The sequence below is a fragment of the Python bivittatus genome, unplaced genomic scaffold (genome assembly GCF_059951505.1).
Source record: "Python bivittatus isolate LINGU-HERP-01145 unplaced genomic scaffold, Pbiv_v1 ctg000580_np1212, whole genome shotgun sequence".
NCBI classification, from domain to species: Eukaryota; Metazoa; Chordata; class Lepidosauria; order Squamata; family Pythonidae; genus Python; species Python bivittatus.
This window is the reverse complement of record NW_028277087.1, coordinates 19,670,798-19,691,821: the sequence shown is the minus strand read 5'-3', so window position 1 is coordinate 19,691,821 and position 21,024 is coordinate 19,670,798. Positions and strand designations below refer to the sequence as shown.

Here is a 21,024-nt window from a genome sequence, read left to right as displayed (position 1 = left end):
GAATCACCTCTAACTTCATGTCTGTTCACACTCTCAAATAACATCCACTCTCTCTTGCCTCACTCACCCTCTCCAGGCATGCTAAGCAGCTGGTGGCATGGGAAGGAAAATGTCTGTTTCTTGCTGCTGTGCCTGCTAGTAGTAGGTACCTGTCCCAGGCCAGAACAGTGGCATTGGCATGGGGTCCAGGGTGCAGGCCAGACCAGGCAATCTTCTTGGTCCCTACTCAATCCAGATAGATAGGAGAGAGGGATCCGGGGTCTCAACAGGTGGACTGAGTTATATCTTCTGAGATAATCATTCATATGCCTTGTCCTCTGCTTTACCACAATCGCTCACAGTTCTGATAATTCCCAAGTTAGTTCTAATGACTCATTAAGCTCCATACACATTCTGGATTATTTCCTTGTTTACAAATTTTATATCAGGGACTACCTTCTCCAAAATGATTCTGCCCATTTTGTCAGATCTTTTAGAGTGGACTTACTCAAATTCTTACCACCTTGGAAAGTGAGGGGGTTATGGATTGGAAGTCTGGCCTTCTTTGTGGTAGCTTCAGCAGTCTGGAATACCTTACCCTAAAGGTGTACCTGGCCCTCTCATTTCTGACATTTTGCACAGCTGTGAAAACAGTTTTATTCAGGTGGGTTTTGAAGTATAATGGTGATTGGCTGTTCTTTTTCCTTCTTTCATGTCTTCCTACGTTATTGGAGGGATTACGGATTGGTTATATTTTATAGTATGAGTTATTTTCGTGTTTTTGTACACTGCCTCAAATCTGATCCTATGGACAGTATAAAAATATAGTAAATAAGTAAATAAATACACACAATTATATATGCTTTGGTAAATAAGTAAATAAATGCACATAATCCCATATGCTTTGGTGTTCAGAGGAAGCAGGTCTCTCTTTCTTGGTGTAACCTTTAGCATGATCAGTTGGTATACTGGACAAGGCCTTCTTAGTGACACACTAATTTCTTCTTTTTATGCCTTTAGATACTAGGTGAAAACCTATCATTCTTGAGTAAGCAGAAAACTATGTTACTATTATACCCCATTGCCCATTTTTTAGTCTGTCTCTGTTGTTTATTTCATCTCACTCCTTATCACCTGACTTCTCTCCAAGTTAATGGGTAGGAAAGTCTAACAGATTTTATATAACGTAAAGGTGTTCTTGGATGGTACCTCAATAAGAGGGGGAAATTACTATATATCAGTGCAGCTATGGATAGCTTAAACATGTCTCACTCGTGGGCTAGGGACATGGTGAAGGCAACATTACTGGGACATGGCAGAAAAAGGTTGTTGACAGGACATGTTTGTGCCATGCTTAGATGCAGGTGGAGAACGGCAGTCACCTAGATGTGCCTTTTGATAGGAAGCTTCTCTATTCTTGCTGCTGCTGTTAATTGTATTCTATTTTGTTGTCATTACTTTTTGATAATGGTCATGAGCTGCTTTGAAGGCCCTATTTTAAGAGAGAGAGAGAGAGAAATAAACCTGCATTTGTGATCCACAAAGTGGTTGATTTCATGCACATCCCAAAGTATGGTTAGATTTCATATAACCAGATGACTCTATGGTTATAGCTGATTAAAATAGGCACCCGTAGTTATCTTAGGTTCAAAAAATGGGTGGGATGATAAAAGTGTGAGCAGAACTGATATATTTTCTTTGGGCACCTTTTTTGTAATCCAAATAGCTTTTAATCACAGTCAGTCATCCTGACCCACTTTTGCAAGTTTAATTCACTGTCATGTGTAATTGTTAGTTGAATTGTGACAGGTAGACAAAAGTGCAGTCAGTTCATCAGGATTCTTAAGTTAACAGAGTTGCCTAAAGAAGGATGTGTATCACCAAAACAAGATAATAATTTGCATAAAATGTATATTAAGAAATCATGGCTATGATTTAAATAGAAATTTAGTACATCTTACCATACTGGTGCAAATAATGAACAAGTGATTAGTGTAGTTTAGTAGTATTCATACAAATTTTATAAAGTTATGCCTGCTTTTTTCCCCCTTGAATTCCAAGGGATTTCACAAACTATCCTTGTTATGACAACCATAGCCTAATCTAATATGAAATCCTGAAATCCCCAACTTCATTAACGGGTTAGCATAGGTCTTTTGAAAGCACAGTGTCTCCTTAATAAAGTAGCCAATCACAAAACATAACAAATAATTGGCAGGCCAGGGGGCGGGGGACAGGAATGAAAGGAGGTATCCATGGGCACTAGTGTCACAGATACCATATTGGGGACCTAAGCTCTGACTGGATTTTTGATTCAGTAGTCTCACTTTCAGTGTGCTCTGCCCAGTTAAAGTCGAGGAGCATCTCTTCTCTTTGTGTTGTTGTTGTTGTTGCTGCTGTTAGTGTGCTAGGTCCTCCTCCTTTATTCATATAGAGAATGCATTCCACACATTTGACAGTTTCATGATAAATTGATCTCCTCAGATCCAAGTAAGCAGCCAGCAGTCTCATGTATAAACTTCCCTGAAACTGTGTTCTGAAGTTAATGGTTAAACTTACATCTTCAATAACATTATTTCCGGAAAAGACCCAGTCTAGATATTCTCTACCTTGATTAAACAATCTAAAGTTACTCACATTATTCTTCCTTGTTTTTGGAAAATGTGCTAATTTCTAGAACGAAGCATGCAAATAGCATATTTGAGCTAAATCCCTCTAGGCCCTTGTGTTCCTGAATGATTATTCTTTGAAAGCACAGAAATAGTTTGTAAATATCGATGGGGATACATATCCCAAGCAAGCATAATTTACACTTCTTTCATAAGATTAAGCATTAAATCATAGCAGAAATATATATACCTAAGCATAGTGGTTTCAAGAAAAAAGTGTTAAAATCTCGGTTATCTTCCCAGTAAAATAGCACAAATTAATTTCAGTGGATGTAGGCACTCTAACTTTGCATAGGATTGGACACGGACATGGCGTTCTTTATACTCCTATAATCATTTAATCTGGCTGCAATTTTGCCAAAGTCTTCAATATTCTTGAATTTGTGATGGCAATCTCTGCTGATACCATTGGAGAATTTAATTTTTGTGTTTCATCCCCTAGCTATTGACCTGTTATACTGGCGTGACATCAAGCAGACTGGCATCATGTTTGGAAGCATCCTGCTGTTATTGTTCTCCCTAACCCAGTTCAGTGTGGTCAGTGTAATTGCTTATCTGGCATTAGCAGCTCTCTCAGCCACCATCAGCTTCAGAATCTACAAGTCAGTTCTACAGGCTGTGCAAAAAACTGATGAAGGACACCCATTCAAGTGAGTGCTCTCTGGTTATTTCTAGGTACAACAATTTGTAAAAAAGTTTAAAATATGTTTAGAGAAATAAGGCGGGAAACAAATTCCCACTTTGATCACTACCCATTTCTCTCCTCACTTGCTAATTCCAGATGCCTGGAAATTAAATACTACTGTTTATACATGCCTGTAGGCAACTGAACAATACGAGCAGCTGACCAGGCCTTTAGTGTGGACCTTATTTCCACTTTGAACTTTCTTTTTAAAAGATCACTTTCTTCTTTCCCTGAACCAGCCTTTGGAACTAGAAGTAGTTGTTTCAACTATTAGTCAGGAATGGGGCAATATGTCAGAGACTGAGTGATTAGAAATGGTATATGTATTGTGAGAATTAATAGGATGACACTGAACAGGCTCTGGTATGTGAAAACACTATAATAGGCTGCTAGACAAAAGTGTGGAGAACAGAGACAATTCAAGACTGTCAGGCTAAAGCAAAGACTGAAACCTGACAGTCTGGGGTCAAGTAAATGCACCAGATATTTACAGGGTGCCTTAAGAACATTTGGGAGCTTTCTGAATGCATCTGATTGGCTGCTGTGATACAGGATGCTTGGTATGGCCTAATCCAGTAGGCCTCTTTTATGTTCTACTAGATGTTCATTTGAATGTCAGCCAGGGAAATGTTCTCTTAACACCTAGAAAACTGTCAGTTTTCTCCAAAGATAAACCTTCATTTATATTTTACATCTACCTTTGGGCTAAATATCCATAAGAGGTTTAAGTGGCAAAATGTTGAGCTTGGTTGGGTGGGATCAGCCAAGTCAAAAGGGAAAGAGGCTCCAGAATGTGTGGTTGTCCTGCCTTATTTATAGACTTCTATAGAGTCCAAAAGGGAGTGTTGTGTACTCATAATTGTTTTCCTTTTCCTACAACTTTTTCCATCTGTTTTCCTCCATTGTTAAGGAGGAAAAGTTGCACAATATCTTTTGATGAGAAACCCTAAGATCGCTCCATCTTCAAGCATTTCTCATATGGATAACAATGACATATGTAATATTCGTGGGCAGTATGTATAAGGAACCAGATATCAGTCATGTGAATGGCTGGTAATTCTTTTATTTACCCAGGCTTTTCTGGGTCCATTTCTGTTGTTTTTGCCCTGAAATTAATCATTTTTTTCTCTTCACTTTTGTTAAGTTGAAAGCTATCTTCCCTAAACATAATACATAGTATAAAAGTAAGAGAGAAATTAGTTTAAATAAATAAATGATATATCTTCAAAGGGACTGTGTGTCTCTATAGTTTGCATGCTTTAGCCTGCAGTCCAAAGTTATACAGAAAAGAGAAAAAGCCAGCAGGTGCAATCTGAGTTATGCTTTTTTCAACAGAAACTACTTGGAAATGGAAATGTCTCTCTCCCAGGAACAGATTCAGAAATACACAGATTGCCTCCAGTCCTACGTGAACAGTACAGTCAAAGAACTTAGGCGGCTTTTTCTGGTCCAGGATCTGGTAGATTCCTTAAAGGTACGTGACCAACAAAAGAAGAAAGGGGATTCAGAGAAGGGAAAACTCAGTCAGGTTAATGATGGAAGTGCTACATTCCCTGAGATCTCATATTGACTCCTTTAAGGTTTTCAAAGGATAACACTATGATTGGCACTGGGAAAGTAAATAAAATATTTTCTTTTTTAAAAAAAATCAACACGTAATTAACAAGTACAATTCAATGTCATGAGGTATCATGGTGATCACACTGATGCTTAAAAAAAGATCAGATTAGTTCATAACTATACCAAATTCTTGTTATTGCAGTCAGCTTGAATTGAAGCTGTTTTATCCTGCATTGTTTCTTGTTGGTTCCCAGAATATGCCATAATGTGCTTAAAGAAACTTAATTCTATACACTCTGTCACTTAGCATATATGTTTATTTTGTCCAACTCATTCTGATTTTACTGAATTTGAGGTAAAAAAAGGGCTCCAAAGCTCCCTTTTCCAAACACTGAAAATCCTGCTCAACACATTCTAGCTTTTGAGAGCCCAGTGCTCATGTCATTGTTCATTCATGTTCATTTTATTTATGCATAAATAAAATGAACATGAATGAGCAGGACCCCATTTTTCCTTCAGGAGCTCAAGGCAGCTTACAGGGGAATCTTTTTTTCATTTTATCTCCACAACAACCTTGTGGCTTTCCATGGCTGAGAGTAGATTTACTTCTCCCCAGTCCTAGTCCATACCCACTATAGCACACTAGTTCTCAGTTAAAAGGAGTAAAGTTTTTGGTTTTTTTAAATGGAAGTTTAGAATTTCAGGCCATAGAAGTAGAGTATTGAACTAATCAAATTTAGAAATCGGATGAACATTAACATTGTTTAAAAGCAGGCAGGAATTTAAAATGCTGATTTAGAATGCAATCCCAGGGTCACTGAAATAAGTGCAAATGGCCATATTATTTCTCAGATACCGTGCTCAAGATAAGGCATCCCCCTCACCTCTTTGCATTTAGCTTCCAAAGCTGACACTTTCTGAGATGGGAGTCTTGATCTTAGAAAGTTTCAGAGACTCATGCCATGGACAAGTAATTTTTACATTGACAAATACCACAGAATTGCCAATTTACTTGATAACTGTGGTAGATTTTTTTCCTCCTTTGCTTGCAATGGAAGAGAAAAATGTAGGGGAAATGTATAGCTCTAAGGATTCAGAAAGATATGAAATGTCTTCCTTCCTTCCTTCCTTCCTTCCTTCCTTCCTTCCTTCCTTCCTTCCTTCCTTCCTTCCTTCCTTCCTTCCTTCCTTCCTTCCTTCCTTCCTTCCTTCTTCCCTCCCTCCCTCCCTCCCTCCCTCCCTCCCTCCCTCCCTCCCTCCCTCCTACAGACCACAAAGCTTTGGTTATACCAGAATGCTCATCTCAGAAATGCAACTAAACGTATTTAATGAAATAATAATGAGCAAACTGGAGCATTGCAGCTAAGCTTTCCAATAACACTTATTATCATGTTAATAATGTGGTGTGGTTGTGAGAAATGTAATTATTGTATTATTTCCAATTTAGTTTGCAGTACTAATGTGGCTATTGACTTACGTTGGAGCTCTCTTCAATGGCCTAACTCTCCTGATAATGGGTAAAATTAATAATTTCTTTTAATTTGTATCACAATAACTTTGCGGCCAAAATAAATTCAACAGCTTCAGTGAAATATGTTCCTGAGTCAATTATTTTTCTCAGTAATTTCTTATGAAAGTACATGTTTGTTATTTAACACTTTGAGTACTTTCAAATCTATTTTCATTGGCTGATATGCCCATAATGATGATAGAAGTTTTAATTCAGGAGACTCAGATTTTATTCTCAAATTATATTTCCAGTCTCTTTTTTTCTGACCCCTCTCATCTCAACTTCTCAGTTTTTCCTTAGTAATTATCATGTTATCACATCCTCTGTACTCGTTCTGTACAATTTTTTTTATTATGTTGTTGTACATCTTAATACATTACACTATATTGTTTTGATACTGTCATATTTGTACAGTATTGATTGAAGATTATTAACACTCTAATGTCTAGATAACCCAGACTGTTCATAAAAAAAAGAAAGGTATCACATCAGTATTAATTACAATTTAGGATTTCAATGTTAATGAGAGTAATCTACAATTTTTTACAAAAATGTAGCAAGGGAGGGACCTGTCAAGCCCTGTGAATTCAGGAAACAATAACCCCTTGGATTTCTAGAAATATCTTTATTGCTAAAGATAGGGTAGTAGAATCTTGAAAGCCAGTCAAAATGATTTTCCAGGTCAGCTTATAATTAAGCACAATTAAGGTGGAGGTGTTCTCTTTCTCATGCTTCTCCCTTCCCCAGAACTGAGTGTCCCTTTTGTGATGGTCCTTTTTCCTCCTCTTCTTTTCCAGGGTCTGTTAGACATTCCATCACAGGACTTAATTTCACTTGCAGAAGGTTCTAGGTCTTTTTCCTGGAAATTCCAGTTAAAAGGATCAGGGAAAAAGTTTATGGTCATATACTCAGAACTAACATTATTGAGTTAGATGAATAAATAACCCGTACTGATAGAAGACGTTTTCTCATACAAAGGGTTTTTTTTTCTCATATAAAGTGTGGTGATACTTCTGCCTTTGAAATGATTGTAAAAAACAGCCAAGGCATCAGAGTGAAATGTAACCTCATATAAAATCTGAGATATGTTCAGGTCATGGCCTGTTGGTTCACACTATTGCACTAAGGGCTCTAAAAAAAGTGTTATGTCACCTCTTGTACTATATATTGTTCTTTTTATCTAGAGGTTTAGAACACCTAGAAATAAATGGAGGCTTGCAACTTTCATTGTTCAGTTCCTCAGTGAAAAACTCCATTCATTCATGTATTCTGTGAATACATTATCCAACTGAAAAGCTAGATGGTGAGGCTAATTTCAGTCCCAGAATCAAAGTGGGATACCCACTACCATGCACAGTACCTCGTTCTTTGTGATAGCTTCAAACAACTTCAGTTCCTGTACATTTTTATACCTCCCAATAAGAATTGGCCAGTCCATCAAAGCTAGGGAGTCCCATCCTGGGAATTTTCTCACACTTCCTGGTATTCCATTGCCCCATACAGACCAACTGGGAGCCATCTGTTGATTTGTGACCCATCTTTCCATGTGCTGTATACACTGAAGTCTTCCAAAACAAACTGTTCTGGCCTTTTGGCTTGCTCTGTGTATGTCTCACATACTACATTTTTCAGCTAAGTCTATTTACACAAATACATGGCATCAAGCTGCACATTATCACTATACCGTGGCATTATACACTGATTGGCATTGGTGAAAATATAGTGGCATTAATACATTGATTCATTAATATAATTAGACATCAGATTCTAACAGTACCAGGTCTTTCCTTTCCCTCTCTGTGTCTTGCAGTCATTCAAATCACATGAATGGGATGGTAATGTTATTATTCAACTACATTGTGCCTTTGAATGGTGAGCACAAGTGTGTACTATGCATGCAAATGTGATTAAGACTTTTTTTTCCCCTTCTGTCTAGCTGTGGTCTCAATGTTTACTCTACCTGTGGTATATGACAAGTATCAGGTACGTAAGAAAGTTTAATTTATGGCTTTCATTTTGGTCAGTAATACTTACCTATATGGATGGATAAGGAGCTAGGGGCAAGGTTAATAATAATAATAATAATAATAATAATAATAATTATTATTATTATTATTATTATTATTTAAATGTATATGCCGCCTGACTCCCAATGACTCTAGGTGGTTAGAAAGACATTAACAAGCCGTAATTCTCAAGCAGGTGAATAGGTCCAAGAATAATGGGTCTGTTAACACTTGAGATGGAGCAAGATCTTTAAAGCTTTTCAACCCATCTCCATGGCAGTAATGATAGCTCTTAATCTTTTCACAGTTGATATTGTCTTTTCAGTTTGTAATATGCATATTTGTCCCACTGATATCTTGGTATACAGTACATGCACACGTTATTCAAGTTCCTGTGTGTTTTGAACAGTTGTAAAATCTGTTTGAGATTACAAGGAGAAAAGTGTAAAATATGACAAAATATGACAAAAAACTCAAGATGATGGTTGAGGCAGGGCAATAAAAGCCCATCACTTTGTACATGTATGAGTCATTGACGTGCATACAAAGGGGGCAGGGCTTTGATTGCATTGCTAAGATTGCCATCTTGGCTTTTTTTGACACATATACACACCTGGTAGATGCTGCTGATTCCAGGAATGGTCATAGTAATCTGCTATAGCAAAAATAGACTTTTGTGTCATCTCAAATGTTTCCAGGTTTGTTCGTTTTGTATCAACCTTTGTGGACTACAGTCCACTTCAAATATATGAAATGATATCTTAAGTTGGTATGTGTTTGTATGCATGTTTGTATATACACCCATCATTATTGGAAAAAATGTCCATATGTCTCTGAAATAAGAGAGAAATTAAATGTGAAAATACAAACTATGATAATTAGCTTAACACTTTAATGTATATAGAAACAATCTCAATGGTCATTCACAAAGTGGTGCTTTAATAGCACAAGCATCCTGGCATATGGATGGGTAATGGGATAAAAGCCTGCTAACTCAATTTGGTCCATATATAATGAAACTGAACTTCCAGGTAATTCATACATCAGTAGTTTCATACCGGATCTCTCTTTGAAGTTCCTTCATTCAGCAATAGCTACCATATAGTCAGTAATAAGTCTATCTGGAAGGTTAAAATCTTCTCCCAATAGATTCTGTATGTTGCCCTTTTTGATGTCAGTTTTTGAATTCAATCAGTTTTCTTCCAGGTCACAAGACTGTAGCTTCAGACACCAATGTCTTGCTTTTGTTTATTACCTGCTACCTGGTTTGGGTTTACCCCTGCTGCATGATTGCAATGGCCCTTTAATTTTTTTTTTAATAATATAATCCATAAGACTGGAAAACAATTTATACTTGATAGTGTGAGTGTATTGTTCCCATTTTGGTTGACTGCAGCAATATTTTCAAAAGGCTATTGCAAATTTTAATTGTCTTGGGGAATATGGCAGACATACATGTTAAGAGCTTGGTAAAATCACCTTTATAAAATATATAAATTCATACATCGAGTTGATTCCCAGTTGATTTCTTTCTCTTCTTTTTCAGGCACAGATTGACCAATACTTGGGACTTGTGAGGACCCACATAAATACTGTTGTGGCAAAGTGAGTAATCTAACACAACGTTTTTCTCACGGTCAAGTGATTTAATACCAGGATGAGCAGAAAACTGCTTGCCTGATTTCTATGTGATTTGTGATTTGTATTAGGGACACATAATTCAGTGTCCTACAGTTACTTAGGGCAGCAACTACTGTACTATCAGCTTCACTATAGCCACGAAAGTCCCCCCCTCCCAAGACAGCTAATATAAAAAAAGCTTTGGATAGTGAATTCTTTTGTAGTTCAGATGAGGCTAGCTGTTGCTCAGAGATATCTGTACTTTAATATGAAGATGGCTTTGCATCTGGCTCTAGTTGGCAGTTTGAGTAAAGTGCGTAGTACTTTTTGCAGATTTAAGTGTATTCTCTCCAGATTTAGGACATACTGACAATATCACATTAGCATGGCTATTGAAGGAGTGATAACTATGGTCCTATGGGTGATCAAGTCAGCCTGCATTGCTCCAGACCATTCTATTATTTTCAATGCCCCAGATGTCCCAAATGGCCAATCTTTTGTGATTCACCCTCTTGCAATTGTTAGGGATAACATCTCCTTAAAAATACCTTAGCTATCTACAGCAAAATGTTTCCTGCTCCCCTGGAAAGGAACTACTACGTTAAGTTCATACACTCTCTTTTAGGGTTGTGCAGTGCTCCAGAAATAATTCAGAAAAGGTTCCTCAGAGCACATGAAACCACAAATGTAGCCCCTGATTGTAACCATTTAAACCAGCCATGTTTTTTTCAATATTCTGCCAGGCCTTTGCAAGTTTAAATAGAAAAGAAGAGAAGCTCTTTCCATGTATGATGACTATAACTCAATAATGAATGTTTCTGAATGAAAGGAATTCTACCCGAGGGTCAGTTTCAAACAGAGAAAATTAATTATGCAGTGAAATGGCTATATTGAATGTCTAATTCTTCCTTTTTTGTAATCCTATTTTTACCTCCAGAATCCAAGCAAAAATCCCAGGCGCTAAGAGGAAGGCTGAGTAAAAGTAGCAGCAAGAATCTATCAACTACAGGAGTGAATGATAAGGGAGTCTGGGATGAAAACAGCTCTGTTCTTTTTACTTATAATTTATTATTCATCTCTCTTTTTCTTGCTCTCTCTCTCTCTCTCTCTCTGGGTGAAGGCAGATGTAAAATGGAAAAACTCACAGTGTTGCAGCATGCCCCTCAGTCCTAGGTTGAGCCTGACTTCCTCTTAAATTCACAACCAAAATGACAGGCATAAATGCCATGAAAATGGGCTCAGCCACCAACCTTGTTCTTTATTCCCTTCTGCCCTGTTATTCAGGCTGGCTGCCCAGCTTTCCAAAAAAAATTGAGAGCACTGCATAAATGTTCATGAATTTTTGTTCATTTTCTTATATACACACACACACACACATATACATATATTTCCATACAACATACTACTTCTTTTAAAGTACAAAGTTATTTTAGGGATTGGGAAGAAAACATTCGGTGACATCATGAGAAAGCAGCCAATCAGCACTGTGCACAGCCAGCTTCTGCTTCAAATTTGCAGAACTATTTTTTCTATTCCAGTTCCATCCTGGGGGGAAAAAAGTATGTTTGGATTGAATGTAGCGAGGGTGCTGCTGGAATGACACCATTGCTCTGAATGTGTTATATTTGTCTTCACTCCTCTTTCTTTCAAACACCATGATCTCAGAGATGTGAAATAATGAAGCAGCTTCCCCCCACCCCACTTCTCCTGCTGTTTCTGTACTATCTTAGACTATTTGCAATCATGTGTGTCAAGCACTAAAGTATAGTAAAGAGAAAAGTGTTCTAGGTGTGGTTCTTGTGTTGCTTCTTAAGTGCATGATGGTGAGAACCTAAAGTTACTATTGAACTTTCTATTTTTTATTATCTAGTGCTTCTACTATTATTTCTTCTTCTATCAGCATCGCTTAAATAACTCTGAATGTTACATGTGGCTAGGGCTTTCCTGCTTAGTGCACTGATGCAGTTTTGCTTCTACGTCCACTGGGTTTGCTGGTTGGCTTTATCTTGACTATTTAGAATCATAAACTGATGTCTTCAAGTGTCATTGTTTCTCTTTTGGCACATCTAATTAAAAAACAAGCCAAGGAGCAATTAGTACTTAATGGCATAATTCATTTTGTATAACTCTCTTCAAAAAATTGAAAATAAAACCTACACACCCAGTACCTTTTGTTTTGTTTTCTTTTTGGGTTTTTTTTTTGTTGCTCTTAAGGGATCAGTGGTCTGATTACATGTAAGGGAAATTAAGACTTCCAGCTTGTAATATGTATCACAAATTTGTATGACGTTCTCTGTAGGATTTAATTATGGATTCTTAAATATTTGCACTTATGTACTTGATACTGAATGCAGAAATAAATGTTACTAAATGTTAAAAGGAGGGTCTTTTTGCCATTTTGCTCACAGTCATCATCACTGGAAATACTATGAATTTATATACTGCACTATTTTCAGCCTATCACAATATTGCTAAGAGCTCTCAGATTCTGCTGAGGAATTTGCCTTTAACAGGTAACATTTTCTGAGCAGCACTGTGACTAGATAGTATCTTTCAGAAATCCAGTTCTATTACTTCCAGCTGCCAAGGCAGCCAGTTCATAAGTGGATCTGGAGATTGCTGTATCAAATATAATTCACAGAAGCACATGCCAGTACAACAGACACGCCCATTTTTATCACATTGGTGTTTTGTGGCTCAGCGTTATGTACTATGAGAGAAACATAGAACTACGGTCTCAAGAATGTATTAAATGTCTTTGGAAACGTCTTTTTTCATAAATTTGACAATTTCACATGCTTTATCAAGAAAAAGGTCCCACCTAGAATATTACCTATTAGAAGAGGTACATGGGAAATTGCCTTACAAGCCAGGCTATGAGTGCATCTAATTCAGAATTGTCTAACTCTACACTGATTAGAAGTAGGTTTCAGACTCACTTTTCCCCCATGTTACCTGAAGAAACTGGGGATTAAACTTGGAATCTTCTACATATAAAACAGAAATAGTTGAATGAATAGGACTGTGAAGACAGATATTGCTGACCTTGCAAAACAGTTATATTAAGTCTATTCCTTATCTTTTTTGTGAATAAGCTAGGGGTCCAGAGAATATCTTTCCACTAATGGGTAAAATCCTGCAAGGTTGTAATCTAGGGAAATTGTCCAGGTATGAAAACTGTTTGGTATTAGTAATGTATTACATGAAAAAAATACATTTATGCTTAATCTAGATGAGACAGGAGCACTCCTGGTGAGTTTTCTTGATCCCTTGAACACCATTTTGGAAAGGTATTTTCACCATAAAGGAAAAGAAGGATATAAATCCAATGAATAAATATTTTCCCCAAGTTCCTTCAGTTGTGTAATGTCACATGGTTTAACTTGCAGCCCATGCTTATGTTCTGTGCTCTAGAAAACACACAAGGGTCTTCAAGGGTGTTGGTTAAAATTTATGAAAAAACATGAACATACTACCATTGCAATCAGTACAAACAGAATTTTTTTTCAAAGATGAGCTCTGCAAAATAGCTTTTATTCATTTTCCAAGCACTTAGCAGTAAAAAGGGGGATGATTGTAGTGTTTATGTTTTGGGTCTATTATGCAGTTGCAATCAGGTATGAAACTAAAAAAAAAAGTCATGAAATGCAGCGATGGAGTAGAGACAGAAGAAGGATGATATTAGATTTAGCACTGACTTCTGGAATGTAATTTTGAAACTAAGCTGGCACAGCAAGAGAAATAAAGAATACTATTTGTCTTAAAAAAAAATATCCCTGCTTCTGGAAAGCCTTGTCTATCGCAGCAGACATTTTATGATCCTTCAGCATAATAGAACAGTCCCAGGAGGCACGGAGAAGATGATACTAGATTTGTTAAACCTGGAGGAATATTTTTACGGAATTAGGAGTGAGAAGAGGGGCATTATTGTATATTTCTCTTATTTTTAATCCAAGATCATTGCCAGTGTTGGACTAAAAATAAAAAGACTTGAGACTGAAATCCCCTACTCAGGTGTGAAAGCATATGGTGGGAATCCACAATCCACTATCTTATCCTATTGTATGAATGTGTGAATATTAATCCATAATATTTATCTGGGCATAGGTGTTACTGCATTTTGTTACCCTAGTTTATTAGATGCATAGGATGAGCTAGTTGCATAGGATGAGGTGCCATCATGGCAACTGGGGCAATCTACCCACACATGTATTTATATTTAAGAATCTTACCTTTTTCTAACTGTATTACTGTTCTTCCCCCAAAGAGCTCAAAGCAGCATATATTTTCCCTGCACCTTCCATTTTATCCTCACAGTATCTCTGGATTCTTCTGCACAGCAGCAGTTAAGTGCTGTCATCCAGTTCAGGAGCTGACTGAGAAGTATACAGTATCTTCTTAAATGTTGAATAAGGTTCTTCCAACCCTTGTTCTGCTTCAGCAGTGATGCATTTCTGTTCATACCAGAAGCATGGGGGTAGAGGAGGGAAGGAGAGAGCTGGTGGGAATGTTTTGTTCTGCGACAGCTCTTTGCATGAAAGGTTTTTTCTGACACTTCTGTACCCCTGCTTCTCCTGTCCCCCTGGCAAAAATGTGGGCAGAGAATAAGGGGAAGGGGGTCTTTTTGCTGTCACTTCTCCACCGGTTATCAGCTTCTTCCCTTCTCCCATGGGTTCCTTCCCTTTGGTGGGGGAATGGGGTGTTCTTGATGCTAGGAGAACTGGCACCCAAAAGATCTCTCCCGACTTCTCTTCTTCCATGAGTTGACAAGACAAGTGGGAGAGATGACTCTTTGGTACAGTGGGGAAAGCCCTGATCATCCCACTTCCAAAAGGCAAACAGCCCCCAAAATCCATGTGTGTGCCTACTTTGGCCTCAGATGGCCAACAGAAGCAGGGCAAGCCACCACCACTAAACTTATCTCCATGCCATTCACCATAGACTGACTGCTCAGCCTAGCTTGTGCCAGTCAGAATGGAGGAGCATCACTGCAGAACCAGAACAGGAAGGCATGGGCACAAGCTGCATCCACAGTGGGATGGAGGCAACATCGTCTGTTCATGTCCAGAAGAGCCCTGATGATGTCATGTATATGACTTTCTGTACTCTGCCTAGAGGCCATGTTGTTTGGGCCAGCTCTAACTAGTGTAAATAAATAAGTATTCTCGTTACTGATTCTCATAATATTAAAAGACTGCTGCTGAACATGGTGACTACTAACTATCCTTCTAAAAGGGGCTTCTTTCTCAGTCTGAACGATACTGGTGAATTTGGAGGATAAATGGAGGAAAAACCTTACAGCTCTTTGAAGGAAAACATTAAAATGAGACAAATTACTGCATTCTGCTGACCAGCTTGATGTTCCTGGTGCATATGTTAAATATATTTGTCCTTAAGAGCCTCTCCTGAATAGATTTCTCAAATAAGATGCTTGGGTGAACCACTGAAATAATTTACTTTCATTTTTAAAAAGGTTTTACGCTGAGTTGAATAGGTCTAATTACATTTCTAAAAAGTGTAAGCTAAAAATGTAGTTCTATGCAATGCCTGTTTTATCATCTTACAGCTTATTCCCAGATTAACCATAGACAGACAGGTAATAACATATTCTAGTTATATAAAAGACTGCAATTTCAGCAACTGCGTATCTGGAAACAGATGCCTTCATTTCGCATATTATTAATTAAACACAGATATAATTATTTAAATGCAAGAAAGGAAAACATGCTTATAACTGATAGGTTGCTGCATCCACCATTCTTATATATTATTATTAAAAGGTCCTCTCAGCTGTTGCACAAAAAAACCCCAAACACGTTGCAGTTACCCGGTTTCCAATGGGCGGGGCGGAGGGCGACTGGGAAAATAGAAGACAAAGAGCATTTTCAACCCGCCCCTGCTCTTTCTCTCGGCGGCTTCGGAACAGCGGCCTCCGGCGGCCCTCGCGGGGCACGCGCAGATCAGCCGCCTCCGGTTGTCATAGTAACCGCCCGCGCGGTCTGGCTTGGCTTTGGCGGTCATGGCGCCTCATCCCCCGTCTGGCTGCTCCAAATCTGCGGCGGCAGCGCTGAGGCATCTGCACGGCGTGGGTGAGCGCTTTCCATCCTCTCCTCCGCGATTGCTAAGGCTCCCGTGTTTGGAAACGCGCGTGGAGGGTGGCTCGTGGCCATCTTGAACGTGCGACTGAGAGGAGCTCCGACGTTGGGCTTCGTGGGAGAAGAGCTGCACCCTCGGACTGGGAGAGGCGAACGATCCCCCAGCCCACCCCTTCAGCATCTCTTAATATTGCCTCTTTTTTTCTCCCTCCTGTCTTCCTATGAAAACTAAACGCACAGAAATACAGCAGATTACGCTGTCTCTAGTCTCTCCCCACGGATTGAGCCTCGCTTAGTTACAGCCTTAGTGAGGGGACCGGCACCCTCCGCCAAGTTGCACCCTATGCCGAGATTTAGCTTCCAGGAGTTCGTTTTCTCCCCACGGGCCCAGGCATAGCTGCCCTAATCTCTTTAAAGCTGTTCCAGAGCCTTATCTCTGTAAATCTTATATCCAGAATATATGGAATTAGGATTAGAATTCAGTTACAGGAAGTAATAACTGTTGTTGCTTCATTTCAGTGTTACTAACAATTAGTTTTAAGTCACAACTTCTGAAAATTATTAACAGATTGGACGTTACTGGGAATATGTTTCACGTCTCATTTCAAAAGTTGGAAATTATGACTCATCCCATTAATTTTGTTATTTTTTGCAATGGGAAAGGGAGCGTATTTCTATCATTCAAAAGATGTAGTGTAAACTAACTGTCTAGGAACAATCTGACAGGTATATAGCCAATAAAATTGTTGACTGGGTCAGTTTAACTTGAGCTACACAAACACAAGGACAGGAGGCCTGGCGCAATATGGTTCATGGGGTCACGAAGAGTTGGACATGACTTAAGGACTAAACAGCAACACACAAACACTGGTAATTTGCATGCTGGCTTTAAGCTCCTCTTCCTCAACAATCTGTTAATTAGACTAATTAGAAAGCTTTCTCATTCCTTCCCTACTTATTACTTTTATTCTATACCTTTCTCTGCTGAAGCCAGTGTCTTGATCCTCCAACCAAATATCTTACGGTATACTTCATGAATATATTGTCACATGGAGAGAGATAAAGAAGGTCTTTATAATAATTCAGATGCTGCTTGTTCTTATTTATCTAGAACAGTGCTTTCCAAACTTTTTTCTTTGTTACCCAAACTCAGGGAGGAAGGAGGGTGCTGGTGTGTGCATACATGCAAGTGAAGGGGGTAGGAGGGCATGGTGTGTGTGTGGGTGTGTGTGTGAGCAAAGGGGAAGGAGGGCTGGTGCATTTGAGCGAAGAGGGGAAGGAGGGTACAGTGCCTGCGAGCAAAGAAAGGCCAGAGTGGCAACCTCCCCTGCTGGCTTCCCCATTGACCTTGCTTGTGGGAAGTTGGCAGGGAAGGTTTCAAATGGTGATCATGTGACTGCGGGATGCTGCAACTGGTCGTAAATGCAAGCTGGTTGCCCAGTGCTGGAATTTTGTTCAGGTGACTGCAGGGACACTGCAATCACTGGAACTTCGAGGACTGGTTGTCTCTTCCTTCAGCACCATCATAACTTTGAACCGTCACTGAACAAATGGTTGTAACTTGAGGACTACCTGTATTATAAAAACAGTATCACTGAATTATCTTTATGTCATTTCAACAAATTACAATTAGTAATTTCATCGATTTTCACCTTAATAGGAATACTTTGGGAGATTTTCAAATATATTTTAGTACACATGGCAATCTTTAAGTCATTTTAAATGTCCCTGTTGTGAATGGGTTTATGGGTTGTTACCCAAAGAAAAACCACTTTTACCCAATTTTGGGTAATTTATCAAGGTTTGGAAAGCACTAATCTATCAATTCAGGATGTAGGAAAAAAAAGGATTTGCAGTTATTATTGTTCATTATGAACTAAAATTTGCACTTGCTCACTGACATACACATACCCCCATACATATTTCACCAGTTTATAGTTTATCTGACCAGACTAGGTTTGAGTTCCAAAATCCTTAATTGCTTGCAATGACTCTGAAGCATTATAGTTTGCACGTTTATAACTTCTCACAAGGCATGGCCAATTGTAGCCTAGTACTCTTATTATGCTCCCTGGCACTTTTGCAGTTGAGTATCATTTTCTCATCTAGCTCATAATCTCTTGTTCTGAGAACTTTGTGTTTCAGAACCTTCTTTTGTTGTGTCTTTGTAGTCATCTTCATTCTGATATTTTTTTAATGTGCTGCATATAATGAAATATTTCAAAACAGAACTTTTTGCCTCTATGACATACTTTGAGTGAGTCTCACATTCTCCATTTTTCATACTTTGACCACCAGGAGGCACCATGGTTTCATCCTTATGGAGAGCTATCAAATATGGGCAGCCAGCTATTATTCTGTGGGTTTCAAACCTAGTAAGAATTGAACTTATAGACCTTGACACTTAGATTACTATATACAGTGTATTAGCTTTAGGAACTATTTAGAAGCACTCAGTGGTTTGCAGGAAGGGATATATAGAAGCTGTCAGAATGGTATATACAGTCCACCTTCTCCTAAACTCTCAGAGAAGAGAGAGAGATTACAGTGTCATGTGGTGAACGGCATGTAAAAAAAGTATACATGGTGAAGTGGAGGAAATTGACATCAGTCTTTTGTCATGGTCTGATCATTTCCTGGTCAACATCAAAATGGCTAGTCAATACCAAAAATACCATGTCCATGGGTGGGGGAGGTCCAATTAAGTTGACTCACTTCAAATGCCTTATCAGTTCATTTGTTTCCAGCAAGTTTTTAGATATTTTCCCAGCAATGTGGTAGGCAGCTTGGCCACATCTCAGAAATTCTATTTCTGGAATTCTGAGATTGATGAATTCCAGAATTCAGCCATCTCTGAATTCCAGAATTCCAGAAAATGACAAAGATTGCTCCTAGGTGACCTCTTTTGCTCTCAGATTCAGTGGTGATCCCTGGTTTACCAAGAAGCTCTGGGAGATGAAGCAGCCAAAACAATACCTAGAGTGATGGTGGAGAAAGGCAAGAATAGAACAGAACAGAACTAACCATAGATTTCCATATGTTAGGACCCATGCTATGCTAAAGGCAATGAAGCATCAGCATTTCTCTGCCGTTGCATGAGTAGAATGGCATCCAATAACCTTATTAAAGGTGACCTTTTTAAGAGGAATTGTTTACAAATTGGTCATATTAGTTCATCTCTTGACTTCACTTTGGCAGAACCTGTAGAAATAACTTGGGCAAGATCTTGAGCAGTGATCTGGGATTTATTTCAGCTTGTGGACTCTAATATTGTAGACAGGGTCCCCTGCTGCATGACTGGCCACCTGGCTCCTTCAGGCAGTAAGAACTGGGGGTGAGCTGCTGGATTCCTCATATAGTCCCATCACTGGTTATTTGGCTTCCACAATCCTGCCTGCAACTAAAATGTGAAACCAATAACCATGAAGTTAACTGCCAAGTTTCAGAGCATTATTTTATTTAATATTATTTGAAAACTGAAAAGTGTTTTGAAGATGTCAGATTTCTTTGTTTTTCCTTTTTGTTTAGAAAAACAGCTTCAGAATGAAGGACTGCTATTCAACAAAGAAACTGTACAGCACCTTGAAGATGCTGTCAAAGCTATTAAAAAATTGGTAATATCAAAATCTAAAAAAGTAGTGCCTTTAGACACATAAGTAGTAGAAAGTTTTTGTTGACAAAATTTGGGCTAGACTAAATTGACTTCTGTTGGATCTATGGATGAATATTTGGGTACTAGTTATTCAGGGTTGCTGTATACCCAGGGTTACCCTACAGAAAAGATCTATGCTTGGAGAATGTTAGGCTTCAAAAAAACCTGCACACAATATATCTTACAACTCATCCTCTCTCCCATCCCCTCTGCTCAACTTGCTTTTCCAGACCGTGCTGGATTCAAACCTGGTTTCAAAATCCTGCTGTTCTATTAAACTTGCTGAGAATATTTAGTCATGCCATTATCTTCCACAGTCTGGGGAGAAAAAAATGAATATTTGGTAGACTCATAACCTATTTTTGACACTTGTTCTCAAGGCAGCATACCAGTGATATAAATTACCAATAAATCTATAGTAATAAAAATGACATACCAAATCATATTAAAATAAGATGTTGACATTAGAATAGTATTTTAGTTATAAAATTAATCTCAGTGTAAACATCTTGACAATTTAGTTAAAAGAACCGATACCCTGGATATTTCACCCAGTACTCTATATAATTGGCAACTTGGCAGTGATCCTCAATTTGATAGGTGATGGCATTAGAAGAGGGGTTTGGCTCTTAAACCTTGATAAGTAGAAGGAACAGTGAAGAAAATGTTTCCGTGAGAATGAATCAAGGTTACTCAGAGCTTGCCAAACAAACACTTTGAGCATCTGGAAACAAATTTGATATGTAATTGTTTTAATTTCCCTCAAATAAAGTATAGTGCAATACAGAGTTTTCCTAGAAACAGTATGGTACTGCTGTACTACCATTAATCTTGTTTTAGGATATGAAAAGAAAGGAGTTTTCAACGTGCAATAGTTGTATGTATCTGTTGCTGATGAATAGCTTTTATTTGGTGGCATGTATATTATCCAACAGCATAACAAAGGTCTTGCAAAAAATGTTCCGCTCTTTCAATGAGAAATTCTTTACTTCCTCTTTGATAATGTCTTACTGATACTTTGCTTTGAATGACCAAGTGTTGTTGCAGTAGATGAACAGGCTTTCTTCTCTCTCTTCTTTCCTTTGACTATAGTATGTTGAACAATACATTTCTCATGGGAAAGGGCAACTTTTTATTTTCTCTTCACTACTCATCCAATATAATTTTTGCTGTTTAGTGGAAAGCTAGTGAAACATTGAAGCATACTGTAAAAATATTCAATGGGATGATGTATAATATGGCTTTTAG

At 38.3% G+C, this 21,024-nt stretch overlaps 2 protein-coding genes across 5 annotated transcripts in view; both read left to right on the top strand.

Annotated features, from left to right (window-relative positions):
* RTN1 (reticulon 1) overlaps positions 1 to 12,196 on the top strand; it is a 126,666-nt gene extending 114,470 nt beyond the window's left edge. For all 4 annotated transcript variants that reach the window (XM_088149713.1, XM_088149717.1, XM_088149715.1 and 1 more), the window contains 6 exons: positions 3,091 to 3,298; positions 4,669 to 4,807; positions 6,341 to 6,410; positions 8,340 to 8,386; positions 9,956 to 10,014; positions 10,967 to 12,196. In XM_088149713.1, coding sequence (XP_088005839.1) covers positions 3,091 to 3,298; positions 4,669 to 4,807; positions 6,341 to 6,410; positions 8,340 to 8,386; positions 9,956 to 10,014; positions 10,967 to 11,009 — 566 coding nt within the window. In that variant the 3' untranslated portion in view covers positions 11,010 to 12,196. The remainder of the gene's footprint in view (positions 1 to 3,090; positions 3,299 to 4,668; positions 4,808 to 6,340; positions 6,411 to 8,339; positions 8,387 to 9,955; positions 10,015 to 10,966) is intronic.
* A 7,331-nt stretch (positions 12,197 to 19,527) lies between these two features.
* The window catches only part of CCDC175 (coiled-coil domain containing 175), a 40,534-nt gene continuing 39,037 nt past the window's right edge, over positions 19,528 to 21,024 (top strand). Inside the window, exon 1 of the mRNA XM_015889795.3 lies at positions 19,528 to 19,738. Coding sequence (XP_015745281.2) covers positions 19,619 to 19,738 — 120 coding nt within the window. The 5' untranslated portion in view covers positions 19,528 to 19,618. The remainder of the gene's footprint in view (positions 19,739 to 21,024) is intronic.